This window comes from Daktulosphaira vitifoliae, unplaced genomic scaffold (assembly GCF_025091365.1).
Source record: "Daktulosphaira vitifoliae isolate Bord-2020 unplaced genomic scaffold, ASM2509136v1 Scaffold_2, whole genome shotgun sequence".
Lineage (NCBI taxonomy): Eukaryota > Metazoa > Arthropoda > Insecta > Hemiptera > Phylloxeridae > Daktulosphaira > Daktulosphaira vitifoliae.
Window position 1 is genome coordinate 2257587 of NW_026099573.1, and position 15944 is coordinate 2273530.

The window sequence follows — 15944 nt, forward strand, 5'->3', positions numbered from 1 at the left end:
ATTACAAGACATTTCTTGGCATCACTCCTCTTCTTGTCAAGATGTAAAAATATTAATACATTTTGAAATATTGGTCCAAAAATAATTAGATTATTATTTAAATAATTAATTAGTTAATATGTATGTTGCCATTTGAAAAAATAAAGTTGCCACCCTCCTTATAAAGTGCAAGGGATGAACACGTAAAATACTCGATTGACAAATTGTGAAAACATGTAACTAAAAGAAACAAAATAAATGAACAATACTATTTATTTTTATATTTCAAGTTCTCATAAAAGATTTAAAATTTTACATTTCATTTCATTAACAACAATAATTAATCACTACGGATAGGTTAACATTAATATCGAAAGTTATTTGAAACAATTATATAGTTTGCTGATACAACTAATATTAAATTATAGTCACGTTTAATTATTGCACGTTTCGTGTTCGACGCGTTAAGCAGGGGCTGAATCTCTCCATGGCCGCCGTACTGCCACCCAAACATTTCGTTTGCGGAATGTCAGTATGTTTTAGGCATACGCAGTGTACTCAATACTAATTTATCTTTTTAGAGTAAATAATCATCACGGTTTCGCGCACACGTTTTATCACGTTCAAACCAAAATTCTACGCTGCCGATTTAATGACATGAAAATAGTATATGCGTTATAAAATTGTTTTATTCGTGTTGTTCTTAAATCGGGAAACGATAATTAATTAAGATGGAATCGATAGATAACTCGACTAATACGGGTTCGGTTGAAATTGGCACAACACATTTACAAGCCCCCGCCGAGTCAGCGGTCGTACCTAGACCGTGTTCAGCTGTTGTCGTACGGAGTGCTTACAAGCAGTACAATCAAACGGCCGTTCTAAAAGATCTCAACTTGACCGTACCGGATGGGAAAATGTGAGTACTCGTTGTTGTTGTAACAAAATGTTGTTATGATTTTAAATTGAAAATATCCCGTTTCAATTAAAAAAAAAAAAAAGTTTTATCTATTAAATACACTTGAATATTTCTAAAAATAGATTCAAAATTGATTCTACTCGGTTATTGAAAGTAACGCGTGTAAATGACGTAAACATTTTTCAGCAATTAATATTATTATCTTATTAATCTATTTTATATCCGGTATTTATATTATAATAGCCGAGGTATAATATTTGTAAAAATAAAATTTCAATAATTTAAAAAAAATACATTTTTAGATATGGATTACTCGGTCCGAGTGGTTGTGGGAAAACGACATTATTGAGTTGCATCGTCGGAAGAATTCGCTTGGACTCTGGCGAAATTAAATTAAAAGGAAAATTTATTTCTGATATTGGTTATATGCCACAAGTACAAATTCTTGATAGAATGACTTTTGATTTTATCTAATTAATAATATTATAAATTGTCTGAAGGAGTTGGCGCTACACGAAGAATTATCTATTAAAGAAACATTTATTTACTATGGATACATATTTGATTTATCTCGGGAAACGATAGAAAAAAGAGCTCGAGAACTCAAAGACTTGCTTGAATTGCCTTGTTATAGTCTTGTACTAAGTGATTTGAGGTATGATAGATATTTTAATGTTTAATTCTGATTTCTAAATGATGATTTAATTAAATTAAATTCGTTTAATTTAAAAAATACTAAATTTGTTTGAAAATATCCTGCGAGGATGTGTACAAAGTGGTATTTTTAATTAATTTCTAAATTATAATTACACTCGTGCACTACTATACAAGTAATTAATAATAATGATCTAGATAATAATCTAGAAGATCATAATAATAATAATAATCTAGACGGGTAAATGGTAAAAGGGGATAAGAAACAATTTTAATATTTTTCATGAATGCAGAAACAAAATTTCTCTTTTTTTTAACTTTATTGTAGATGCTTTATAATAATTTAAACTCTTGCAATTAGGGGTTATAACACATTTCCATTTCATTTAGTGTAACGTCAATGATCTGGCATTAATTAAATTAAAATTTAATTTTAACTTTAAATCATAACAAATTATTTTGTAACCCGTAATTGTTTGGCGCTTAATCCTGATTTTTAAAACATTATTATTTTACTATATTATATAAATTATATTATAAATGTATAATATACATTGAAATATTCAAATATTAGGATATATAGGATATGATTTTTATTGTATAAGTTATAGTCTCTAAAAATCCTAAAATATTTAAATATTTAAAAAAACTTAAATAAACATAGATACTACTACTGTACTACTGCATATATTCGTCGTTATCAGTATATATCCCATTGGAGTACTAGTACACTACATAATCGTTTTTAAAAGATTGAAAAGTCTAAAACTAGTTTCAGTATTCGTCTGGAAATCGTTATCGATTTAATAACTTTTTCTAATAAAAGATACACAAAGTAGCAATTTGAAATTATGAAAAATTAAATTTTTCATTTTTGAGTTTTTTTTTACACAAATAATAGAAATATATTTATAATGTATCTCAACAGATAACTTAAAAGTTATATGAGTTATTAGTTAAACCTAAGGCACTATGAATATACAAATGTAAGTTAGTTAATCATGAATGATTATATTAATCATCAATATATTATTGATGATAATTTTATTTAACAGTGGTGGTCAACAAAGAAGAGTTTCACTAGCTGTTGCTATGCTACACGATCCAAAACTTTTAATATTGGATGAACCAACGGTTGGTTTAGATCCATTAATCAGTCAAAGGTAATTTTGATTAAAAATAATAAGTTAAAGAATGTACAGAGTACACAGAGTGTTCGGTTTATCATAAACTACTCGATTACTCTTCAAATATATACAATATTGAAAAAAAAAAATTTCTATTTATTTTAATTAGATATATTTGTTTATTTTTCAGCTAAAAATTACCTTAGAATCTCTTATGACATAAAGAAGTGTCTACTTTATTTTTTAAAACGGTAATATACGTATTTAACTAGCCTATAAAATAGGAAATAAAAAATAGGCACTACTATTTCCCGATCTTAGCTATAGTCGTTTGCCGACTTAATCTTCGTCCTGCCTCGATATAAAAATGAGAATAATTTTAGAAATACTTGTCCAAAATTTTGTCATCGAAAAGTAATTTTCTTAATTAGATTATTTTATATTTAATAAGATAGTTAAATATGTATGTTATCGTTTCAAAAAATAAAGTTGATTACCCTATAAGTTATAAACGATGGTACTAAAAAGTAATTATTAGCTAAAAATGAAAGAAATATATGCTACTAAAAGAAATCGAATTTTTTTTCCAATATTATATTTATTTGGAGAGTGATCTAGTGGTTTATGATAAATCGAATACTTTGTATAATGACTATTTAAATTATATGTATAGTTGAAAAATCATAATTTTTTCAATAACTATAGTTATTTGAAAAGTAGAAATTATTATAGTTTTTTATATCAATACGAAAAAGCATTGCCCTATAATAACAATGAATGAGCAATATATTATATATAGAGACTCAATGTCATTAGTAGCAGATTTTATTTATATTCGGCCATGTGAGGTTAGACGTAAAATATCCTTCATGTTATTTATTTATCATCTCCTAAATAACAATATCGATTGTCCTGAATTATTAAGTAAGATCGGTACTGTAATTCATAATTGTTCAATTAAAAACAAAATTTAGTTTTTGTACCTTTTTTTTTAAAAAAAAAATTTGTACCGATTTTTTTTCCGAGAGCGCTTATGCTATGCAACCGTATTTGTAATGATGTCGATTTCTTTTTTATGTCTCGTGATTATATCAGAATGAAAGCTCTGTCTTTGTTTTCAATTAAAAACTATTATATTATTAGTACTTATTTTCGTATGTTTAGATTATTATTATATCTCTTTTATAAAAGGGCTTGTCCCGTAAAAAATGTTAAATAAATAAATAAATATAATATTAATCCATAAGAACAAAACCGTAATGATTCATCGTAATTTATGCCACTGTAATATCCGTCTTATTGTATCCATTTTTTGATGTAATAGAAATATAAAAATATATTATTTTAAAAACACATAATCATATTTTCTTTCCAATGATCGATTAAAAATAAAAACTGAATAGCAGATCGTTGCCCTACAAAGTTAATTTTAAACTCGGCAAACCTCGGAATATAGGTACCAGAAATCAGTAGTTCAGACAGGACCCTAGTCCGGACCGAACTGAATACATATCGAAATACAGATATTGGTCGGGCTATAGCCCGGACTCGAACCCTATTTAGCCCGGTCCAAATAGACCGTGGTGAGTCAATCGGACATGACATTAACCGATTTCAAAAAAAACATTGACATTGAATCATGTACGTTCATGGGAATTATAAAATATAAATAATAAGAAAAACATTATTTTCGTTGAAAATAAAATTTAACCAATGAAAATAAAAAATTAAACATGTCTATTGTCATTTACTTAAGTGCTTATAATTTCTTCTCAGTATCTGGGAATTGCTTATCGAGTTGACGTCAAAAGGAAAAAAAACAGTTATAATAACAACTCATTATATAGAAGAAGCAAAACAATCACATATGGTAAGTCTGAATAGTTTGAATACATAATATATATATATAATAATAATATAATGTAAATAAAAATAATACGGTGCTCAAACAATGTTTTTCCATAGATCAATTCTACCTGCAAAGTCGATAAAATTTATTCTTTGACTTTTTTCAAAAAATTGATAAGTAACAAGAATAAAGTATAAAGATTATTGATGAAATTTACTGAGAATAGTGTATTATCTAATGTTTGTCAGACATCATTTTTTCAATTCAAAAATATTAATTTTGTACTTATATTCAAAAGCTATCCTCTCATAAAGACTTTTTCTAATTAAAAAAATATCGATTTTCAAAAAACACTATTGTTATTTCAAATTTATTTTTTCGCTCGTAAAAAACTGCTGAAACTAACATATGAGCTTTTGGAAAATAGTCATTGAACTTATTTTTGTATAATACATATCCATTTTTTTAGCTATCATCTATAGCTTAAGTTGAGACTCTTATAAGGAATAACAGATCAAGGATAGGCGAGTTAATGTTTTTTTTAACTCGTTAAAATTAAGATAAATAAAAAAAATAACGAGAAAATTATTAATAAAATTTTTACAGTTACTCTTTTAAATTAATTAATTTTAAAAATTAGGTTAATGGTTTCTCCTTAACTTCACGAATTAAGTTTGGTTAAGTACTATGAGCAGTATAAAATTTTTTTCTATAATAGTGTTTACCAACATAGTAATATGTTATATTATAATGAATGCTTAATTTTACTTATCATAAAATTTAAATATCAGAGGCAAATTTTTAAAACCTCAAATATTTATTTAAAATTAAAAAAATTATTATATACGCAAAAATGTATTCGTACATCATTTTTTATAAAGAAGTGGTATAAATAATAAAACACTAATTTATAAAATTAACAAAAAAAATTAAGTTAGAGTAAAATTTTAATATTGCCGTGAAACGTTTTTATTACATATTCTATATAAATAAAATAATTATCTCGATCACGCATATTACATAAATAAAAAAGCAATGTTGAAGATTAACTAACCATAAAAAAGTTGGAAATTTAATTTGTAAATCTTTGATCACAATTTATACAGTTATAAATGATAACCGTTGAAAGAATAATATTTTAATTATATAGAATTATTATAGATCTCTGAGGTAGCGGGGGCATACTTTATATTGATTATTACTACATGAGCCTCAATTGTTTACTGGTTAGTTTTTAGTTCATAATTTATAATAAATAAATGCGTTTTTGTATCTTTTAATTTGCGTATTCTTGTTTTGACTAACGTGTTGAATAAAAAATATATACAAGTATTATTATTGATTTTATTAAATAAAAATAATTATATTATTTTCTTTTTAATTAAAAGTTTATATACAGCCAAGTCCAACGGACTTTCTTGTAATTAAGATACGATAATTATGCTTTAGCGTAACACAACAATCGTTATATTTAAAAGTTTAATTTAACCTGATTTTTAAATTAAATTGAACATACTAACTCATTTATGCTCAACTTTATAAGAGATTAGCCTTATAAATACTTAATAACTCGTATATTAAAAGGTTATATCACTAAAAGAAATCCTAAAAAAATCCCATCATTATAAAATATGTAAACTATATACATAACTGTACTAATAATATTGTATTTTAATCACTTTTCTTTATTTCTCTTTCTTTTTTATAATTAAAGATTCAAGACAACATAGTATTTTTTATTTTGGCGTTTGTTTTTCATTCTATATATAATTTAATATACCTTTGAAAATCCGGTATTTTGATTATTAAAAATACTTAACGAATAAAATAGCATTGGTAGTTGAAAATGTATTTCTTAATCTAGAATAAATTTCTAATAATATCGTTTTTTCAATAAGTATTGTAAATGTGCGCAGATAGGTCTAATGAGAAAAGGTACATTACTGTCAGAGGCAACGCCTACTGAACTTTTGACTTCTTGTGATTGTTCTTACCTGGAAGAAGCGTTTTTAAAAATTTGCCAAAGTCATGTGGCTAAAACAAACAGTTTTAAAATTCCTATAAAACAAGTAAGTGTTAATAAATACGTTTTATTATTCATTAAATAATATAGACTATTTTCATGTTTTAGCCTACAAGAAGATTTTCCTACGCAAGAGATTTGCCTCCACCGCCTTTATTAAACAACAAATTGTTCACGTTTGGTCGCTTTAAAGCGCAAATTTGTAAAAACTTTTTTCTATTAACCAGAAATATACCGTTAGTGGAAAAAGTTGCGAATATTTAAAAATATTTTTTCCCTGTCTATGTGTGTAATTTTCACTCGCATATTTCAGATTTACGCTATTTCTCGTATGTTTGCCAATCATTCAAACGGCCATTTTCAATATAACGTGTGGTCGCGATCCCGAGAAATTGGCCTTGGGCGTGTTTAACGAAGAAATTTCTAACGGTTTCCACGCGTGTTCAAAAGTACATGTATCTTCAAACGGTTGTTTTTTGGACGGTAGGACGGCCGTTAGCTGTTTGATGCTGGAAAAACTCAAAGAAAAATCATTTACACTCGTAGGTTTTAATCTCAGACATTTTACACGATACCATATAATTATATCGCGTTTACACAATGTTCGATTCGAACGGCGTTGATTTTAAAACAAATTAAAAATAAAAATTAATCGATTGAAATATTTGATCAGGTCGAGTTTTCCAATATACAAGACGGACGCAACGCAGTAGTTTCAAATGATGTGTGGGCATTTATTCACTTTTCATCAAATTTCAGCGGAAGCCTAGCAACCAAAATCGTCACGGGATCCGACGCCACAAATGATACTCTAACGTCGTCTACTATTGTCGCGTGGGTCGACAGAGCTAGTAGGAGGATTTTATGATTAGAATTTTCATTTTAAACGTACCAATTTTATACCTAGTCGTTGCCTAGATAGTATGGTATTAAAGGGGAGGTATGGAAAATAGCAACCTACATTGTTTCTACCCACCCGGATAACTCGATAAATAGTAGTAAAATTATTCGAGTAGATATCGTCAAAACTTAATTTATAATCCATTTTGAGTCAGTGTATATAAAAATAAACTTTTTTCAGTATATACACTTTGCATTTACAACTAATTTTCAATTTTTAATTGTTGTTTCTTCTATCGATAGAGGAGTCTGGAAAACAACCAGAGGGGTAAGAAAATTTATCTTGTTTCAAAAATAATTATATATTACACATATATATATATATAATTTTCTGAATTTTCGTTGGCACTATTTTTATTTTTCAAGGGTCTTAGACGTCAAAGCTCATCTTAAACTGCGCCAAGATGATTTCCTCATACAATTTTACTGTCAGTATTCGAAACTGTATATATATATATACATAAATATATGTAGATAAAAAAAAAATAGCTGAGTATTTCATGACAGCTTTTCACATTGTCTATAACATAACATTCGATATTATTGTTATATATTATTGATATTATTGTGTTCATTATTCGAGTGGTTATTTTCTAAAAGTCGACATATTTCAATTTCAGTAATTTTTTAATAGAAAAAAAACTAATTTAAAATTTCTATCGTGTCTTATAGAAATTATCGTTTTTGAAGTGATAAACAACCTTTTCATAAATATTTAATCATAATTTTTGACACTCAAACGTCACATTTTTGTGCACGTGTAAACTTCCAAAAGTTGCGTCCGAACCTAAGCATGGCCGTGTTTAAGAATCGTACTACTTACCTTCTTTTCTTCATTCCACTTTTGTATTTGGACTCATTTTGAAATTACGTATTACTCATTAAATCTATCGATTTGAAAAGCGATCTCCAGTTGTTCGTCTATTTTATTGGCATGAACATTAACTAACATCTGCACACCGTCCTATTAAAAGCTGTATTTTGTGGTGTTGACGGGTGTGATTCATAACGTACCTGAACGCGTATGCGTTTCTCCGATCAATTTCGAATTTTGTCCCCTTCTACTCTTTTAAATAATAATCTAACCTATATAACCCGACCTATTTTAATAATCGTAGCACATTATTGACAATTTTTACTATATATTTTTGTAAGGTAAAAAACATCTTTAAATAACCATAAAGAGTTTAAAAATCACGAGAATCCTTTAATTAATTAATTTTTTTTAGATAAATACATAAGTGAAATGATACAAAGGGATATACTGGATAGTTACAGTAATGTCATTGAAAGTATATTATTTACTTGTGGTATTTCGAAAAAAATAGGATATTCACCTCTTCAAGTAAATCAAACTATTTTCAGCTAATGTTTTTTTATTTATAATAACTTTAGCTACATAGAAATTAATTTATCAGTTTTATTAGTGAATGATTTCTTATTACAAAAAAAACTATTGATATTCTATTTAATTTTTTTTTTTCGTAATTTCTATGATAATAAATTATAATGTAATTATTTTTAATTCAAATTATAATAAAAAAAATATAATTAAAAAAAAAAATTTTACGAACATTTAAATATGTAAAAATTGTTTTTTTAAATTAGGTTAAAATGAAACTAATTTTATTTTATAAAATAAAATTTATATTTATTTACAATATACAGGATGATTTTTTTATCATAACCCACTCAATTACTTGCAGAATAATAATAATTTAAACATTTTTTTTTTTTATTATCTTTAGTTACACATTATTCTTGAATTTTTAACTATGTAATACTTTTTAAGTTCATCCCTTATGCCTTGGAAGGGGGTCAACTTTGTTTTTTTAAATGGTAACACATATTTTTAATTTAATAAAATGTTTGAGTTTTTAATTTAATAGTAAATGGCATTTGAATTTTTAATATAACTTAATTCGTTTATTAGATATAATCATTTAAAGTTTCAAATTTTTGAGTTAATATATAGGTATAATACACAAGGGATTACAAATACAGGTAGCTAATTGATTTTTTATGACATCGATATTAGCAATAACACAGCATTGTTATTATCAATGATAGTAAGGCACATTGTTATGAGTTTATAAATACACTAACTGACAATACAGAAAGTATATCTATTGATAATCATAATTGATAATAAACAATCCGTGACTGAGACAGCAATGTCATAAAAATCCAATTAGCTACCTGTATTTACAATCCCATGTGTATTATACATGTATATTAACTCAAAATTTTGAAACTTTAAATGTTTATATCTAATAAGCTAATAAAGTTATATTAAAAATTCAAATGCCATTTACTATTAAATTAAAAACTCAAACATTTTATTAAATTAAAAATATGTGTTACCATTTAAAAAAACAAAGTTGACCCCCCTCTAAGGCATAAAGGATGAACTTAAAAAGTATTACATAGTTAAAAATTCAAGAATAATGTGTAACTAAAGATAATAAAACAAAAAAAGGTTTAAATTATTATTATTCTGCGAGTAATTGAGTGGGTTATGATAAAAAAATCACCCTGCATATAATTATAATATATATGTACATCATAAAGACTAAAAACTCCTAAAATTAATTACATGTAAAATAATTATGATTTTTAACAAAAATATGTATGTCTTAAAAGATACAGAATCCAGTTTATGGAATTAAAAATCCCAGTTTTATACATTATGCGGCACCTGCTATCATTGCTTTGTAAGTAAAATTTTCTTGTGATATAATTTTATATATTTGTAAACGGTAAATTTCAAGTACTTTTATAACTCATGTATTTACACGTGTAAAAGATTGTTGAAAAGATAAAAATAAGTAACAGGTCTAGTTAGTGAGTTAGTTAATTAACTATTAACTATTAATTAACCCTCCAATAAGTTAATTGTATCGATATTACTCGAAACTTTAATTTTCCAGTGTCAAAGTTAAATAATTTTCTAGACTCGCGATGTGTATTATTTTAACGGTTAAATTGTAATTTTACCTTGACAAACAATTAAATTTTTCGTATTGAAATCTCATTCATAAATTATTCATTATTCATAAATATCAAAGGACGATCGATTAATAACGATAATTAATAAAACGAGTGCCTTTTTTCTTAGAAACTATTGAATGTTTAAAATTTTTGTAAAGGAATAAATTGTTCGACTCTATAAACTCTATAATAATACGTATTTAATTTATTTTCATCCCTTCGTAGTTAAACACCTAAGCTTTAATTTTCTCGAATGCGAACGCGTCCATATTTATTTACATGATATGGTAGAAAAAAAACGTTCAAATAATACTTTTTAATTGTTCTTCTGTCACTGCTCGCTACTTTTTTGCGATTTTCAACTTATTTTCTATTGATAATTTGCTGTTAGACGTACTGTAGTTGTCATAATTTTAATATGATATCAAATAAACAAGTTTTATTAACAATTATTGTTATCATATTATTGTGACTTACAGTTACAAGAATAATTACCGATAATAATTTATGACACAGATTATCGATGAAATGAAAATCAAACTAATGATGAATTTTCAATTTAAATGTAAATCCTCAAATAAACTTAAAATGTAATTGGTGGTTGCTGTTTGTTCAAAAAAAATTATTAGACACAAAGTTGTGTCTTTGTATGTATAGTAGTTTGTACACAAAGTGTAATTTTTTTTCTATCATTAAACTAAAATATGGGGTTTCCATTAATAATTATACTAACGTTTAGATTTTTATTCCCGATGGGTGGAAAAATAAAATTATTTAACTACACATAGCTGTAGTATTATTTGAATCAAACAATATATTCCTTTAAGAAAATTGAAAACTTTTCATAGTTTCCAAGAAAACGAATGACTCATCCTTAATTGATCATCCTCAGTATTTGTTGTTATATTATGTCTCAATATGTTATCGTGATTATAGGAGAGAAATTGAGTTTGATGACCCAAACGTTTTATTCGAATTGCGCCTGCCTAAAGGACAATCAAAGTAACTTTAAACTTTAATTTTAAACGATGGTTATGATATTAATATAATACAAAAATAAGGAACAAAGAGATGAACAAGTTCTTTTTTTATGAAAGGAAACGAAGATGAGGAGGGAGTTTCTTATTTTAGAAAATGAACTAGGAACGGAACGAGTTAATTATTAAAAAGGAATTTTCCCAAAACTGAACGCGCTATGAATAATCTATACATTTCATTTGATTACTTTGTCCTCTTGGTTTTTAAAATTTATTTTCAGTATGTAAACGTAATAGGTTTTGTTTTTAATTCGATATTGTTAAAAGTATTGAAATTCTCCAATGTAGATAAAATTACAAATTTCGATATCCACGTGTTAGAACGTAATTTGCAATCGTAGACCTGTCATATCGTTTTCAAGTTTAATCGAATAAATCCTCAACCGTTAAGTATTATACATATTATTATACTAGATATAATTATCCTAGCTAAATAAAAAATGTTTGTTTTAAATTTAGAGGTCAAATAAAAAAAATTATGGTAAAATATTATTATTTTTTTCAACTACTATAATACTATTTAACTACTTTCAACTGTATTCGGAATCGTTTAACTCGAATGTTTATAAAATTTTTAAAAAGAAATTTAATATGTTATTTAAGAAATAATTGTTCGTTTTAGGTGTGCATTTTACCTTCCGGCTATTTACACGGCAGCTGCTATTTTATCGGAAAAAGAGGGAGGAGTGATTGAACGAGTCGTACTTTCGGGTAAATACGTCAATTGGAGTTTTTAAATCTTTTTTCATCAATCGCACACTGATTTAAAATATTTTTATTAAGGAATGAATTTCATCGAAATAGCTTTGGCTCACATCACCGTTCAAATATTATTCATAGCTATACAAACATCGTTAGTGATGATCGTAATGTTTGCGATTTTCCAAAACCCGTTTGTCGGAGATCCGTTTCCAGTATTCGTGTTATTGACATTAATAGGCGTTGGTGGCATGTGTTTTGGTAATTATTCAATTAAATTTATAAGGGATAAAATTTATAAATAATTTTTAACGGATGTTCTTATGATGAGCTATAAGATGTTAATATAGAAATAACGCTGTTATAATCAGGAGGAGAATAGTGGACATCGATTAGCCAATTATATAAGTCTTTTTTTTTATTTCATATCTCAGAAAATGTCTAAGACTAGGATGCAACGAAAAAATAATTTGTTTCATGAAAATTATCTTAAAAATAAAAAAATAATTTTAGAGGTTCCTTCACTTAAGGTAATTTTAAGAACTATTTAAGAAACTCAGAAGTATGGACATGAGTTATAAAAACTTTTCTACTGGATAGCGACCCGGGGATTTATTGTCTAGTCTATTTTCATTTTTCACCTCAACTTCCCGATTTCTAACAGTATTGGCAGTGAGTATTATACTCAATGCCAAACTAGGGAAAGGAATGAAGACAGATTTCGTCAGTCCTCATGGACTTGGAGAAAGAAATGAAAGGGGTGATCGGCTAGAAATATTTGCGGAAGAAAATGAACTTGTATGCTTATTACATTTTTTCGGCTTCCACCAAGAAAACTTTACACGTGGAAATCGCCAACAGATAAACCAGAACAAATTATCCGCAACCAAATATATTTTATGATGGTGAATAGAAGATTTAGAAATAGCATCACTCCAGTAAAAACTTACCCAGGTGCGGACATTATGTCTGATCACACACCCTTGGTGGGTATCATAAAATTAAGACTCAAAAAGATAAAAAAGACGACGAAGACATTTTTCAACATGACAGCTTTAAAATATCCTTCAGTAAAACGGAAGGTGGAAGTAAAAATTAATGAATAAATCAATCAATTAAAACAGGGTAACAGTTGTCAATAAGAAGTTACTCAGTTTGGAGAAATCGTTCAGAACATAAAGAAAACATTTTTAAAATCAAGTAGAGAAAAAAAGAAGCCTTGGGTGACTGATGAAATTTTAGACCTAATGGTAGAAGGAAAAAAACATAAACAAAATAATTCGGAATATAATAGATTTAATATATTCATAAGAAGAAAAATTAGAGAAGCCAAGGAAAAAGAAGCCATGGAGACATGTGTGGAGATAGAGATACTTCAAAATAGGTATAATAGTTTTAATGTTCACAAAAAAATGAAAGAGGTCACAGGAACATTAAAAAACTACATCAGAAAAACTTATTGGTGATGATGGTATGGTTATTATCGAACAACAAGAAAATAAAGATAAGTGAAAAGAATATTTGGAAAAGTTGTTCAAAGACCAAGTGAATGTTTTTGTTTTGAGAACCAGATAATAACAGGACAAAAAATATTGACCACTGAAGTTGAGATGGCAATTAAAAATATGAAAATGGAAAAGATGCAGGACAAAAATTTTCAATAACATCTATGATACAGGATGTATACCAAAAGAATGGCTAAAATCAGAGTTCAAAAAGATACCCAAAAAGATAGGAGCAAAGAAATGTGAGGAATACCGCACCATAAGTCTTATGAGTGATATACTAAAGCTATTTCTAAAGGTCATCCACAAAAGAAAATTAAAATGCGAAGTACAAATTTCGTCAAACCAATTTGTTTTTATTAAAGCAGTGGGCACAACAGAGGCTTTATTCGGAGTGCATGTTTTGATACAAAGATGCAGAGACGTAAATTGTGACGTTTTTGCATGTCTGATTGATTATGAGAAAGCTTTTGATAAATCAAACATGACAAAATGATGAATATACTTAAAGAAGTTGGTCTAGATAGCAAAGATTTAAGAATAATAGGTAACTTATATTGGAATCAGACAGCTTCATTGAGACTAGATAGAGATACAACCGAGGATGTAAAAATATTATAAGATGTCAGACAAGGGTGTATTGTTTCACCTTTAATTTTCAACCTCTATTCTGAGAAAATATTCAATGTGGCTCTAGACGGGATAGAGGAAGGCATAGAACTAAATGGAGCCAGAATCAACAACATTAAGTATGCGGATGACACCATAATTCTAGCTGACAATAGTACTGGACTGCAAACCTTAATGGACCACATAGCGCAGCACAGTCATCAGTTTAGACTCAACATAAATGTACACAAAACAAAACAAATGGTCATTAGCCAGAACACTATAACTGGAGCTCACCTGTATGTCAATCAAACCAGAATAGCAAGAGTGAAACAATATTGCTTCTTAGGCACCATGATAAATGAAAAATGGGACAACAATCAAGAAATAAAGGGTCGTATAGGTAAAGCGAGGACAACACTCAATAAAATGAGCGCTTTCTTCAAAAGTCATAACATATTTCTTAAAACAAAAATGAGACATATAAGATGTTATGTGTTCTCTTTTCTACTCTATGGTGTGAAATCCTGGACACTAAATGATGCCATTACAAAAAAAGATAGAAGCATTTGAGTTATGGCTATATAGAAGAATATTGAAAATATCATGGACTGCCCGAATTATAAATGACGAAGTTCTTAGGAGAATAAAAAAGAACACTGAGCTAGTAAACATCATAAAGATAAGAAAGCTCCAATACCTAGGTCACATAATGAGGAATGAAAGTAGATATACAATACTTCAAGCCGTTTTGCAAAGAAAAATATATGGAAAAATGGACGGCCGCGAGCCGTCGCCTATATTATAAGTACACAATTTGCATGATAAATATTAAAAATATTTGGTGTGGGCCATCGTTTACTCGTAGGGGTTTAAAAAATAGTCCTAGTCGCCTATTCTCAAACTTACCAAATATACACAAAACTTCTCATTTTCATGAAAATCGATCAAGCGTTTCGGAGGAAAACCAAAACAAACACACTGTGACCGGAAAATTTTATATATATTAGAAAATATAATAATATGCTATAATATAATAAATAGAACAACAAAACATGGCTTGTCTACGAAGAGTTTCAAAAATATATACAGAGTGATTTTTTTATCATAACCCACTCAATTACTTGCAGAATAATAATAATTTAAACTTTTTTTTTTTTTATTATCTTTAGTTACACATTATTCTTGAATTTTTAACTATGTAATACTTTTTAAGTTCATCCCTTATGCCTTGGAAGGGGGTCAACTTTGTTTTTTTAAATGGTAACACATATTTTTAATTTAATAAAATGTTTGAGTTTTGAATTTAATAGTAAATGGCATTTGAATTTTTAATATAACTTAATTCGTTTATTAGATATAATCATTTAAAGTTTCAAATTTTTGAGTTAATATATAGGTATATATTTAGTTTATATAGTATTTTCAAGTTATTTAACTGTAATTATTTCAGGATTTTTCGAAGCCATATTATGTAAGACAATGACGGAGGCAGCGTTTTTGGGAATAGGCACTAATTTTTTGCTGAAATTTTTATGCGGTAAATACGACATCGATTATTTTTTATTTTACATATCTGTGGCGTCTATCTTAAAATATAATTATAAATTTTATTATCGTATAGACTGTGGTTATTTGTACGGGGGGGGGGG

General features: G+C 27.2%; 1 protein-coding gene across 2 annotated transcripts in view; it reads left to right on the plus strand.

The window, feature by feature from the left end:
- The first annotated feature begins 496 nt into the window (after window positions 1-496).
- Window positions 497-15944, plus strand: part of LOC126898362 (ABC transporter G family member 23-like) — an 18425-nt gene continuing 2977 nt past the window's right edge. The window contains exons 1-14 of one of the 2 annotated variants that reach the window (XM_050672325.1): window positions 497-898; window positions 1201-1333; window positions 1399-1553; window positions 2608-2715; window positions 4456-4549; window positions 6445-6597; window positions 6660-6787; window positions 6865-7093; window positions 7225-7402; window positions 8681-8796; window positions 10095-10165; window positions 12102-12190; window positions 12263-12439; window positions 15746-15832. In XM_050672325.1, the coding sequence (XP_050528282.1) occupies window positions 711-898; window positions 1201-1333; window positions 1399-1553; window positions 2608-2715; window positions 4456-4549; window positions 6445-6597; window positions 6660-6787; window positions 6865-7093; window positions 7225-7402; window positions 8681-8796; window positions 10095-10165; window positions 12102-12190; window positions 12263-12439; window positions 15746-15832 (1906 nt within the window). In that variant the 5' untranslated portion in view covers window positions 497-710. The remainder of the gene's footprint in view (window positions 899-1200; window positions 1334-1398; window positions 1554-2607; window positions 2716-4455; window positions 4550-6444; window positions 6598-6659; window positions 6788-6864; window positions 7094-7224; window positions 7403-8680; window positions 8797-10094; window positions 10166-12101; window positions 12191-12262; window positions 12440-15745; window positions 15833-15944) is intronic. The other variant, XM_050672326.1, reaches the window with a different exon arrangement.